The sequence below is a fragment of the Protomyctophum bolini genome (genome assembly GCF_963924005.1).
Source record: "Protomyctophum bolini genome assembly, chromosome: 18".
Lineage (NCBI taxonomy): Eukaryota > Metazoa > Chordata > Actinopteri > Myctophiformes > Myctophidae > Protomyctophum > Protomyctophum bolini.
In genome coordinates, this window is record NC_137879.1 from 23971115 (window position 1) to 23984959 (window position 13845).

General features: G+C 40.6%; 1 protein-coding gene across 1 annotated transcript in view; it reads left to right on the forward strand.

Moving 5' to 3' along the window:
• Positions 1-419: 419 nt before the first annotated feature.
• Positions 420-13845, forward strand: part of crhr1 (corticotropin releasing hormone receptor 1) — an 86157-nt gene continuing 72731 nt past the window's right edge. The window contains exons 1-2 of the mRNA XM_080789113.1: positions 420-711; positions 13692-13779. Of these exons, the coding sequence (XP_080645239.1) occupies positions 682-711; positions 13692-13779 (118 nt within the window). The 5' untranslated portion in view covers positions 420-681. The remainder of the gene's footprint in view (positions 712-13691; positions 13780-13845) is intronic.

Consider the following 13845-nt stretch of genomic DNA (forward strand, 5'->3'; position numbering starts at 1 on the left):
GAGCAAACCATGCATGTAAAAAGGACTTAAGGCGAGCGATCAGCTTTGAGGGAGTATGCATCAATCTGGAGGCATGGCGCGCGTCTCCAATGTGGAATTGGTTTCCAGTCCTGTAACAGAAGCTGACAGACCGACTTCGTTTGGGTATTCATGAGAAAGCGACACGAATGGAAAGGACACCACCTCACCTCAAGACAAGCAGCTGAGATATATATAGTGCCTAATTGACAGTGCCAGTGGGCAACAGTTCGTTCGTGTTCTACATAAACAATATGATGATGATACCGTCTTCTTTCATGTCATATTAACGATTTGGGGAGAGTTTTAGCAGAAGGACCCGCCTGCGTTTATGATTTGCGCGTGTAGGCTGGTGATAAAGTAACGTACCCCAACTTCGTTCCCAAACTCACATGCCGATATAGTCTTATTTATTGTCATATACCTGGAGTCCTGGACCATTTGGAATCGCCAATAGCTGGAATAGCTGCAGCATTTTTTGAGGAGCGACCCAGCTGAGTGTCCTTTACTAATTAACAAAACTCAGTGGCCGGACAGTGTATTCGGGAAGGAAACGACAGTGCTTGCAAGACTTTAGAGACAAATGAAAGAAAAGTCTGGATTTGTATAAAAAATACTTTTTTTTGTCAACGTGCAAATGGTGTGAAAAGGATACCTGGTAAAATGGGTCTCATGTGCATCTTCATAGTGAAGGTAAGTTTTGCGCGTTAATATTGTTACAGCGCGTTGCCAAACGGGCTGTTCGCGGGCTTCGTCTGATTTATCCATTAAATGACTGACCGGATCATCAATCAATGTGTAGTTTACTGGTATAGCCTACCATTTAAAAATACATCTTTATATATATATATCACAACTATTTTGTGTTTTACCGCCTGTTATTGCAAAAAACACTAACAACAAAAGCCAACTTGGCTTTATAGTTTTGTTGTTGCATGTAGCTTTTTGACATAAAACAGTTTTATTATTTATTATTTTATCCTTTTTTGTATATAATTGCTGCTGCGTGTTGGTTTATCATGAAGCAGTCTTCTTAATTATTGTAAACTAAAGATGGGGCTGAGGCTTAGAGTATGGGCTGAGGGTGAAGGGGAACATTTGGATTTGGATTCAATTAATCGCTTCCTACGTGAAATAGCAAATACCGGTATGCTACATTCTAATTTCTGACTATGCCTAAATAAAAAGGCAGGTTGAATTAAATGATGATTGCAATAGGCTAGGCTACTCCTATAAATGCAATGAGCCCTTATAAACTTCATGCAATTCATCTCAGCCAAATTTGTTTTATATTACCCTATATATTATGAATATTGATTAGCTCTTAGCGTATTTCAGAACATATTTCCAAGGTCACTGCCCGTTCGGGAGATAGTTTAGCTATATGAAAAACAATTCGGAGACAGGGTAGATGGGTGTTTTTTGCTGCGCCTAGGTGCGTTATACACGCTTAATGATGTTACCTACACCATTGTACGAGTATAGCTGCAGCGCTAAAAATAGGCAAGAATCCCCAGAACCTATTTGAAATTCCCCAGCTATTCACAGTATGTTGCCATTGTTGTGGTTTAAAACCAGCTCACCAGCCTGACACACACACACACACACACACACACACACACACACACACACACACACACACACACACACACACACACACACTGACACACCCCATTCATAATTTCCACTAATGATAGAAATGATGGAAATAACTACACTAATCTTAGTGGTGTCAAATCACATTAAGGGAGTTACTGCTTTGGCTTGTTTAGCATATCAATTTACATCATGGCTAACCTGTAATTACTTTAGGAATCATAAAGAAAGCCGACCTCCACACCAGAAGCAGGCTAGACTATATATAGCTGGCCAAACTCACTGAAAATCAGCTCTTTTCACCAAGCAACACTAATAGGGGCGGGCATTGGGCAATATGGACAATAATGGTTATATGAAAAAGATCACAAATTATGATATGTTAAATCACAGACAATATCTAGTCTCACTCTCATATCATGGTATCAATATAATATCGATATATTCCATGAGCCTAATGTATGCTGTGGAGTACCTGACCCTATAGGGCAGGCAATTTACATCATGGCTAACCTGTAATTACTTTAGGAATCATAAAGAAAGCCGACCTCCACACCAGAACCAGGCTAGACTATATATAGCTGGCCAAACTCACTGAAAATCAGCTCTTTTCACCAAGCAACACTAATAGGGGCGGGCATTGGGCAATATGGACAATATGGTTATATGAAAAAGATCACAAATTATAATATGTTAAATCACAGACAATATCTAGTCTCACTCTCATATCATGGTATCAATATAATATCGATATATTCCATGAGCCTAATGTATGCTGTGGAGTACCTGACCCTATAGGGCAGGCTATTTGAAGCTTCAGTGTGAAAGAAAAGTACGGTAGGCGATCTGTGATGTGACAGCAGAGTTCTGTCATCAGATATTCCTAGAAAGAAAAAGGTATCATTCTTGAAACTATTCAATACTAGTAGGGAAATCAGTGTTCAAATGTTTTAACTTGAAGGTATATGCAAAATGTCCAAAATGCACCTTGATAGAGTTGAATCGTTTGTCTATTATTTCAAGACTGCGCAGAGCCCACTGGAACAGTGTCAACTAGAATATAATGAGGAACAAATAGAGGCGATCATTGGGATCTTGAAGAAGATCCCAGTGATCGAAACGTTGAATCAATATATCAATTATTTCTTCCTCTTGTACTTCCATTTGTCCAGCACCTGCAGGCTAGAGTGGAGGTGCATGCTCTATTACCTTTGTCAACTAGAATATATTACAGATGATAAACTTAGGACAGGCACGTAACATTTTTAGATGTGTGTGTGTGTGTGTGTGTGTGTGTGTGTGTGTGTGTGTGTGTGTGTGTGTGTGTGTGTGTGTGTGTGTGTGTGTGTGTGTGCGTGCGTGCGTGCGTGCGTGCGTGTGTGTGTGTTCGCGCATGCATGTCCATTCTTCCATCTGTGTACATGCAGCTAATCTCCGGTACTGTTGGCCAGATCGACTTGAAACTGTGCATTCACTCCCTGGAGGCCATGCAGAATCTTCTCAAATTTTCCACATCGGCCTGTTATAACGCTGATGCAAATCGGTACACATTATGTCTATAGTCATGTGATCAAGGCGGATCTGTCAAGATTTTTCATATTTCATACTGAGGCTTCCGAAGTTGGCAGGAGTGGTCCGTTTTGAACAAAATTGATCAAAATATGAACACAGCGTCCGAAAGCTTTGAAACTTTGCACGCACATTCTTCATTAGGCCAAATCGGCGTCATGATGGCGCTATATCAGGCTGATTCAAAATTCTACCTATAACTGCACCTACGGCCATCTTTCCAGCAAGGTGCTAACTAGGTGCAACTTCACATAGACAGCCCATTCATCCAAACAGAAAATTGTATTAAACAAAGTCAAACTCACCAACATTGCAGCTGTACAGAAAGCTTGAATTATCCTCTTTCAATCTGTAAAGTTTTTGTTTCATAAAAATCCACCATACACCAAACCTCTGCCCCAATGTTTTTACATCACCCTTTTATTCGCCACCAGTTAAGTAACAAGTTTTGCAGAGTTTGGATGTATATATTTTTTATTCCTCCTTTTGTTCAAACATCAAAGGGAATCGGTAAGCTACACATTATCTCTATAGTCTGAGCTGTCAGATCTTTCATATTCCAAACTGATTGGCTAAGATTGCTTCCAAAGTTTGCTGGAGTTACTCCTTTTGAACAAAAAGATGAGATTAGATGAGATATACTTTATTAATCCCAGAGGGGAAATTGAAGACGCCTCAAATTATGAACGCAGTGTTCGATTGCCGTGAAACTTTTCATCCACATTCTCACTAGGCAGAGGAAGAAATGCCACCCTACATGTTCCAAATCGGCCTTATGGTGGCGCTATATAACAGCACTATTCATGTTTTGGATATTACTCTTGAACATGGCCATTCAAAATGCATTTCCCCATGGATTCCTTGGATCATTGGAACTCCCAAAAGTAGCCACGCCCATTTCCAACTGACAAGTTTTCCGCTATGCTGTGCTTTCTTTGCAAACTATTACTTTTTTCTTTTTTTTGGCTTTCGCCTTTAATAGTATTATTAAGGGGGACAGATAGTAGGCTGACAGGAAATGGGGGAGTGACATGCAGTAAAGGCCGTCGGGATCGGGAGTCACTCGGGAGACTCGGGCTACCGGCCAAGGTGCCTGGACCACTGAGCCACGGCCCAGGCCTACAAACTATTACTAATCCATGGTGCAGTGAGATGCTAAGGCTAAGAGGATAACCCAAAAAAATCCTGGCGATTTGTTTCCATTGTGGTCCTATGTATTCAATTAATCAACATAGCATCAAACATGAACACAATAATACATGTTCAACAGCAAATACAAACGCTATAGGCCTACAAAAGAGATGCTTGTGGTCTCCCGATAGGGGTGTGCCGATAGCCTGGCTAATAAGCCAGACAAAATTGCCTGCCGGTGACAGTGCGATATGAGTCTTGCTTATTAGCAGCAGGTTAGTGTGCCAATATATCGTCCCGCGATATATTGCAATTTAAAACAACGATATGTATTTCTGTGACCTCATACTCTATCGCGATATAAAAAGAGAAGAATAAAAGACCAGGGCTGTCAAATGATAAAACATTTTAATCAGATTAATCACAGCTTCAAAATGAATCAACATTCAAACTATTTTTTTAAATATATACGTTGCATAGCTACAAGTTATTGTCAAAGGCCCATAGAACCACAGAGTAGAGCTGTTAGATTGTTTTTGGTAAATTCTTCAAATATGTTGTTTTTATAAAAATAAAAAACCCCTTTGGGATTAATAAAGTGACTTTTACAATATGTCCATCCATTACCATTATCCAAATTAATTCCTTATTTATTTATTTTACATTTCGGAGAAAAAAAAGCCAATTTAACACTGAGGTGTCCACAATGTTTAGGTGCCCACTCTTCCTGCACCCGTTTGCAATGTGAAATGCCACCGAATCAGTAGGCCTAATCCTTTTCCACTTTGCTTCTGTCTCGTCATATATGGGCTATGTGAAATATGCCCATATATGCTGGTACTGTAGTAATAGTAGCTATTTTCAACTTGTTAAAGCTGAAATGCTTTTATTGTTAAGGCAAATGTTTCTAAATGTCTCTGTCACGGGGCAACCCGTGCCCTATACAGTATACAAAGACACATGAAACTGTTTCCTATAACATGCAAGGACTGTTGTTTTAAACTTTATTTGAATGGTAATCACTGATTGGTTAGTTGTCTCTCCTGCACTGCTGGTGGCATCTCCCTTGATGAGGAAAGGGCCAAGTGCTATGCAGGAGAGGGGCGTTTCTCCTTATTCTTTGAGTAATTGTCATTGAGTGTTCATTCTGTTTTATACTTGTTTAATTGTAACACATTATTTAGAATGTTTAGGTTACTGTTTATTCAAGGTGGTTGGAAGTATTTATTTATTAGTGTATTATTTGAGAAGAAATGTGCTAATTGAGTCTGTGCCCAGTGGTAGGACCCACTCCTATTTAAAGGAGGCTGCAGGGACAGGCTAGTTAGTTGGTGGGCATTGACACAAATAACATCCCTGAGGGAGAGCTACAGGGCCTTGTGTGATCAAGGTGCAGCCTGAAGAGAGCTCTCATCCTGTTTAGGTTTTGTTAAGTGAGTGTTAACTTGAGTGTTGCCCAAGTATTTATTTATCTTTTTGTCCTTTCTTTATTTTGTTGCCTGTAATATAGTTTGCTATTGAGAATTATTGCACTGAACAATTGTATGGACTTTTGGTGGAGGAGTTTGGGGAAAATAAAAGCCCTTAACTACCATTCCTGACTGTTCTTGGAGCCTTGGTCGTTCGGGCAACTTCACAGTCTCACATAATACAGTAAGCTCACAACCTGCATATTTCCTTGTACCTGCAAATAGCCGATCTACAAGCTCACAACGCGTTGCGGATGCGACGCGTTGTGAGCTTGCAGATCAACTATTTGGGAAGCTAGTTTTCGGTGGCAGTGTCGCATGTTGTGTTTAATCAAACATCATCATGTTTACCTCAGTGTTTTGGGCCGGAACATGACGACATGTTTTACTTCTGTGTCTTGGATCAGTGCGAGCGGCGTGCATATCAGAGTTGTCACTCTGAGCTGCGCGCATCAGAGTGAGAGTGTCAGGGTGTGTTCTAGCTGGGTTTTCGCCTAGAAGACTTCTATGGAAATCTGGGACACTGTTGAAGGAAGTGAACTGTCAGAGACTGACGTTCACACATGTTCAGAGACAACACTGCGGGTCAAGACTCTGCATATGCGTTAATTGCGTTACAATATTTTAACGCAATTAATTAATGCAATAATGTTGACAGCCTTAATATATTTTTTGAGTGGTGCAGCCACTCCAATGCCCAGCAATGTGTGTCCCTGGCTGACTGGCTGGCTGGCTATTCTTTGGGTAGCGAAAGTTAAAGTTCTTACTGTATGGTGTGTGTTATATGTAATGTGAGTTTACCATAATTGCAGTATAATCCTTAATCATATTCCATTATCCAAAGGCTTTTGGAGAGAATTGAGACAGTCACTCAGTTTAGAGCACTTGCGGGCAGGTAGTGTAGGTGTAGGTGTCTGTGTCCAACTGGTTGATGCTCATTAATGTTACATGCATCAAGGCAATTATGTTTCTGCACTGTCAAATGGGCCTACATCTCATCTAAGCATCAAAGCCATAGATATTCTACCAGTAAGACGCCCTGAGGGCGAGAAGCGACGTGACCTCGCCCTAAAGGTCGAGGTCACATGCATCCGCCTGGGTGACGGCAGACTGCTGGGCAAGTGCTGGCGCTTTGGCATGGGGGGTCAGATCAACATATGGAATGAATTCTGTACTGGCCATATATGGAGCGTGTCTTTACTCTTGAGTGTACAGGGTTTGATGAGGTCAGATCAACATATGGAATGTCAGAACAAGGACGGGTGGGGTGAAATCAACAGCTCCAAATATGGAGATCTAAGTATGAGGTTTGAGGTCAGAGTTGCTGGCTGGCTCCATATATGCAGATATAGATCTAAGGGTCTCCATGATGTCACGTGATGTCACGAGGCATGACTATATGGAGGCATGATGTCACGAGGCGTGACCATATTTGGAGATGTAATGTCACAAGTCGTGACCATATATGGAGGCGTTGGTGACTAACTAACGGACCTTGAGATGTACCATCTCGTTTTCGAGGGGCTCCCAACACAAATACATGTCACAACATGATTGTGACTCACAATCATGTAAACATGAATAGACAAAACAAACTACATACCAACATACATAGACAAGACAAAACACTAAACCTTGCAAACCTTGAAAATCTCAGTCTCATTACAGCATATAATCAGAATAGGCTACAGATAATAATAATACTATAGGCTAAGGCTACACTTCCAGATGACAAGAATATGGCTATGATTTTTGTGGAATTTATATTCATGGTGAATTTATGTATTTATTTGTCATTAGTGTCTTAAGTGTCTATATTCTCTGAACCAAAGGGGTTCATAATGAGAACTTACTTCACTTGTTCTTTAAGCTTTATAATTGTATTTGTGTGTAAAACACTTTTGTATGTGTTTTATAAATAATGCACTTTTAAACTGAAGATGATGGCCAAGGTTGATGCTAAAAATAGAATAAAAAAATTATAGCGATCCTAGTATAACAGAATCAATCCTAGTATACTTACTTGGGGAACCCGACAGTTCACTGGCAGGGTCGAGGACTGAGTTCCTTTGACATAAACCACCTCAAGATAGGATTTCATCCAGTTATGTGTTATCTGATTCTAAACCAATCACCTTGATCTTATTCCGTAGAATTGAATGATTGATGTCTTTTGGAGGTCCAGCAAGACAATGACTAAGTCTACCTCGTGTTTGATGTAGTCAGTCTAATAGGCATGTCAGTGGAATGGGACATTCCTGAAGTCAGAATGGAATTCAAACTGCAGTTTTCTTTCTGTGAGGTAACTGGTGATTTGTTCGTGAATTCATCCCTTGATAACCTTTGAGATGGAACTAAGGATGGAAACAGGGCAATAGTAGCCAGGTTCTATTGTGTTTCCTTTTTGAGTGGTGCAACCACTCCAAGGAACAGCAATGTCCATCCCTACCTCTGTCTGTCTGTCTGTCTGTCTGTCTGTCTGTCTGTTTGTCTGTCTGAACCCCTAGATTGTCATAAGTGCTACTGTACCATTAGAGACCTGGATGCGAGAGACATTTGCGTGGCAATGGAAAAACTGAAAAAACTGTTAAAACAAACAATTCACCACAATCGAGTCACTTGACATAATTCTGAGGTTTGTAGTTTTAGTTTTTATTTTGTTGTTGAGGCCTAATTGTTTGAGTGCCTTCCAGAGGTTTTGTGGTGAGTGGTTTTTGTTTTCCTCAATTTTCTTGTTAAAGAAATTCCTTTCTCGAAGGATCACTACACAACTTATAGGCCTTGTTTGTGCCAGATTACATTTTCTGCCTTATCTTTTCTGCCTTTTTTCTACTCTTACAGATTGTGTCCAAATCGTTATTACATTATGGGGTCATGTGATCAAGATGTAGGCTATAAGTTAGATTTTTCAGATCCCATTCCAGGTGGCTATGGGTTTGCGGGCCCTGGGTAGGGTTCATTAGCATACTTTTCTAGTTCTCGGTTTCACACTGTGGCTGAGTCCGTTTCCTCTGGTGAGATCTGCTCTAGCCGTCTCTGGGTCTCCATTACACTTTCTTGGGGGTTTTTTTTGGGGGGGGGGGGGTGTAGGCTACACTTCTCTGATTTAGTGATTTGTTGGCAAAGCAGGTCCCCAGAAGTTGTTCCCACGGCCCATTCAAAAGAAAATAGGAATCAAAATCTCACACAGTCCTTTGAAATGCCTTCACATCACATTGATGGAAAGTCACTGTGGAGATTTCGCGAAATATCCTTTCAGGTCTCTACACTATAGCTGCCATTCAGCCAGCTCTAAAAATACATGACTTCTAATCAGGTGCTGGTTATTCTCTTTTCATTCCCTTCCCTCTGCTAAATTGGCAGTGACACATACTGACTAGGTGCCAGCCTCGGATCAGACGGTTTTGATCTGTTGAGGCACTAGCAGTGACACAGAGCAATATGCACTGTAATCCTACTGAATGATAGGTGGGTTATGATTCGGTTCAGAGAGGCCAGCCTTCCTGGCCTCAAGAAATCCAACCCCACAGATGGATTTCATTTCTTGATACCACGTTGCAGAAATTGAGAGGATGAAATATTAATCTGGAGTGCTACTCTGCTTTGTAGTAAGTACACTTTCAGAGTGGGCTCATATGTACTTCATATATTTTATGCCCTCAGAGTTAAATTAACTGTGTATTAGTTAAAGGGCGACTTCACCAATTTTCAACCTATTTTCATATCTTCAAACAAATGATACCATAATAAGCATTAGTGAGGAGGAGTGGACCATGAAGTTAGATTGAAAGTGGTGTGAAGTTATCCTTTAAGTTATAATAAATATATTATAATTATACTTATTTTAGAGAAAGACATGAAACCCAAGACAGATTCAAATTCAGGCCGTCACGACTCGCAGGGACAGACCACTTAAACCCTATATATGGTTGACCCTCCTCAGGGCTCTATAACTAGTGCATTTTATTGTTATTGTAGAGAAAGCTTTTGCTGAAGAGGCTCGGATCGAGAAGCTCACAACACGTCGAATGCGAAAGCTTTCCCCACAATACGGATGCTGGAAGTGGTTAAGACCCAAGGAGGCCCCTGCGGGCAAATTATGTTTTAGGACTCTTTCCACCATGCACTAGTACTACTCACAGCAGGTGGGCACACAAACACTGCATGCATGTGTGGGTCTTGCACATCTTTATCATACAGGAGTCTCAGTCTATATAACTTAGCTAGAGTATTATTGGCATGATATTTATTTGCATGTGAAATGTATGCATCTTAAAAATGCTTGTCAGATCTGTTATTAGTCAGTTCTGTTAGTCAGACAGACATATATTTTAATGTTGATTGCCTCATGGCTACTCGTGGTAATCAAGGACCCCTGGGCACTGACCCCACTGGCTCAGTCCATAATCTGTCCTTGCCCTTTGGTCAGTGCACAAACTGGCTGTGCCGCTAGTCACCCCCTATTACATGTTAACTGTAACTGTACATGCTGTAACATAAATAAAACACACTATACACACTATACAGCTGTGTTTACCCATCACAATGGCTGTCTAAAAAGGGTCTACCGTGAATAATCGCATCAAGGCTTTCTGGGGGGTGGGATATATTCTGCTCATTATAATAAGACCCCCCATTGAATGCGTTTCTTCAGTCACTCTTGTTACATTTAGTTACAGGGAAACTACAGGGAACGCAGGCTGTAATTTAAAGCACTATTAGATCTCCCCTTGTTACATTGAGGGCGCTTTCACACCCAAAGTTCGCTTAGAAGGTCCGGATCAAGGACCAAGGACCAAATATTTGCATTTTGATTTTGGTCCGTTTGGTGTTCACACTGGACTTTGTAAAGCGTACCAAATATGTAAACAAATGACACGTGGACATGTTAAGCGAACCAAATAATGAGGGAAAAAGAACATGAGGGGAAATCACTGTCTACAATTTTTGGGGCAACCTTCAGTCACACAGAGAGAGAAGAGAACAGCAACATGACAGCAACAACTTGCTATTGCATTCATTCTTATTAATTATTTTATTAGCCAAATAAGAGCAACAGATGAACAGGAGCAGTTTTGAACAATAATGTGCTTGCTGCTGATGCATACAATTCACGGAGACGTACAGCCTCCAAGGTATCCCCGATAAAAATGACATACATCTGTTATTTTTGCGCATGTGAACCTCGTACGCTGCCATTACATTTGCGCTGCGCCTCGACATGCGTCTACTATTAAAATAAAATCAGACTGTCAGCTGTCATATGATGATCCCCGTAAAAAATACATGCTTTTATAACTAATTATTAATGCAGCCTCACAACTGCCGAAGCCCGACAGCTATTTTGGCTATCGTACTGTATTTGGTCCTCTATAAAGTCTGAATGCATTCAGACCAGTAACGAACCGCACCGTGGTTCGTTTGGAAGCGAACCGAGTCCGGCCTTTTATAGCGGACCATGGTTCGTTTCTTTGATCCGCACCAGAGTTCGGATGCATGTTCACACCAACCGAACCAAAGGGGTAAGCGGACCATGGTTCGTTTTAAACGAACCAAACATGTCCGGTGTGAAAGCGCCCTTAGTTACAGGGTAGGCTCATGTTGCCAGACGAACAGAGATCTCCGCCTACTGATACATCCAGTGACATCTAATTTCAAACTAGTTGCTAAAACTGTGGTGGAAACAATACTGGGAGATTTATTTTTAAAGTACTGTGTGGTGCGACGCGTTGTGACCTTGTAGATCGGATTTTGCAACAGATTTCTAGTAGGCTGTATAGTAATCTATTTAGTGTTGAAGTGTCCTTGAGCAACACGCTAAACCTAAATTGCTCCCGATGTGCAGGTTGGTGTCTTGCATGGTCTCCTCCGCCATTGGTGTATTAATGAATGTGTAAATCTAAGTAAAGCGCTTTGGATAAAGGCTCTATATAAATCATTTATTTATTATATTATATGGTGTATTTTGGTCATTTTTGTCATTTTGGTATTTTGTCATTATTTATTTGGATTTTTGGTGTCGTCATTTCTTTGTGTTTTTATGTTGTCATATCTGGCCTAAAAGCCATTTTAGGCCAGATATTTATATTGTTAATCGCAATTATTTGTATGACAATTAATCGTCAAGTAAAATGCCATATTTGTGACACACAAGAAACAATATAGATTTACAGTACACTGTACCATGTACCAACATATAACAAGGAGACACTTTTACCTTTTATCTGACAGAAAAAGTATTGTTATAGTGTAGGACTGTAGGTCAGGAGCTGGAATGATATCACATTGAGAACATTGAATGAAAGCAAGGGGCCAAGGGCTTACTTAGAAATGTCAGGGACATATATAGTAATGTTTTCCTCACATTTTTGTCTACCCCAAAACAGCCGTTTGACCTTTGGTCCCCAAGTGGGGCCAGACCCCAGGATAGGAAATACTATCCAGCCTTCATCAGTGTCATGATGGATAGCCGGATAGCCGAAACGTCTGTCCTATGATGGTCGTAGAGAATAAATCCTTTGAAAATGCATTCTTGGTGTGTGCGACCCTGTACCTATTCTACAATGTTGCTTTAAGCTGGTAACACACCATAAGTCAGAGCGCGGTGGTCACAAGAAAAATGCCATTACTGCATCAAAAGTAATCAACAAAATACTATAACTGGTAAAACATTGGCCAAATTATCAAATAATATAAGGAAGAGGCGAAAACATGAGCTTGTAGAGCTGGTATTTTCTCAATATTTATCTGTGGAACTGAGTCATACAAGATTGAATGCCTCAACTCTTACATTCCATTTGCTTATCAGTGTGCATGGGGGGTGTCCCCAGTTCATTTATGATTATTTGGGGGTCACAGCCTCAAAAGGTTGTTAGAAATTTGCTGGTACAGCAATTATCACTGCTGCATTCCGCATTGTTTAATAAAAGGCATTCTTTTTTTCAAACGGGGTGCGTTTGGAAAACTCATATAGTTGCACACCGGGAGTGTACTAGCCTATTAGTTTGTATTGGCAGTGCGGTCAGCGTGCCTATATCTAACACACCCAGTGTAATACACCTCCTGACTGATTGGGGCACGTAGTTGAAAGCCTATGGCAAAAAAACAGCTTGGATAAAAAGGCCTTTTATTAAACAACGCGGAATGCAGCAGTGCTAATCGCTGTACCAGCAAATTTCTAACACCCGTGGCACCTGTGGTGAGTACTATATATTTGAAATCTGACTGTTGCTATGTAAATGTAGCGATCGCGTAAAACTTGCTGCAGTAAAAAATAACACCCCCCCCCCCCAGAAGCAAAGATTTTAGTTAAAAACGAAATAATATATATTCAAATATTTGTGCCACATTTCACGATTTTTCAAAAATAGCAGACCTACAAGCTTATAGCACGGAACTCGTTGCTTAAACACGGCACGGGGTGCTTAAACACCAAAATGGGTTCCTTATATAGGTTGTAATGTGCTCAATGTTGACAGCCGGTTAGAAGGTGGATTCATGAATGTATGTATAGCCCGGCTGCCAGACTTATTTTTAATAAGCCCTGACTAACAGCGACAAAACATGACACATTCATTTGATTTGAATTTAAATTAAATTCTTTACATATATGTATGTATGCATCAATGTGCTAATGTGAGTGGGAAATGCATTCCAGACTACAAAGCTTTTCAGATCAGTAGCGCTGTATTAGGCAAGAGAGACACTGGTACATACAGTTTATGTCATTTGCCCAAGGCTACTAAAAGGCTTTCAGTTTAGCTCGGTAGAGCATCATTCCTCCCATGAGGAATGTCTCAAAATGAGTGACACAAGAGATTCTAAGCACCAAAGACATAAGTAAATTGGTAGTGGAAGAGCTTGAATAATGAACTCTGAGTCACTTTGGCCACTTTCCTCTCTTTTCAGGTGTCTGCCATCATCAGCCTTCTGCTGTCGAACTCTACAGCAGAGCTGACATGTGAAGCCCTGCTTATGCTGTCATCGAATGTCTCATGTAAGTGTTGTGTTCAATGAAGTAAAGTATAAATTAGCTAAAAGGCTTGTCATAAAACAGACTGTT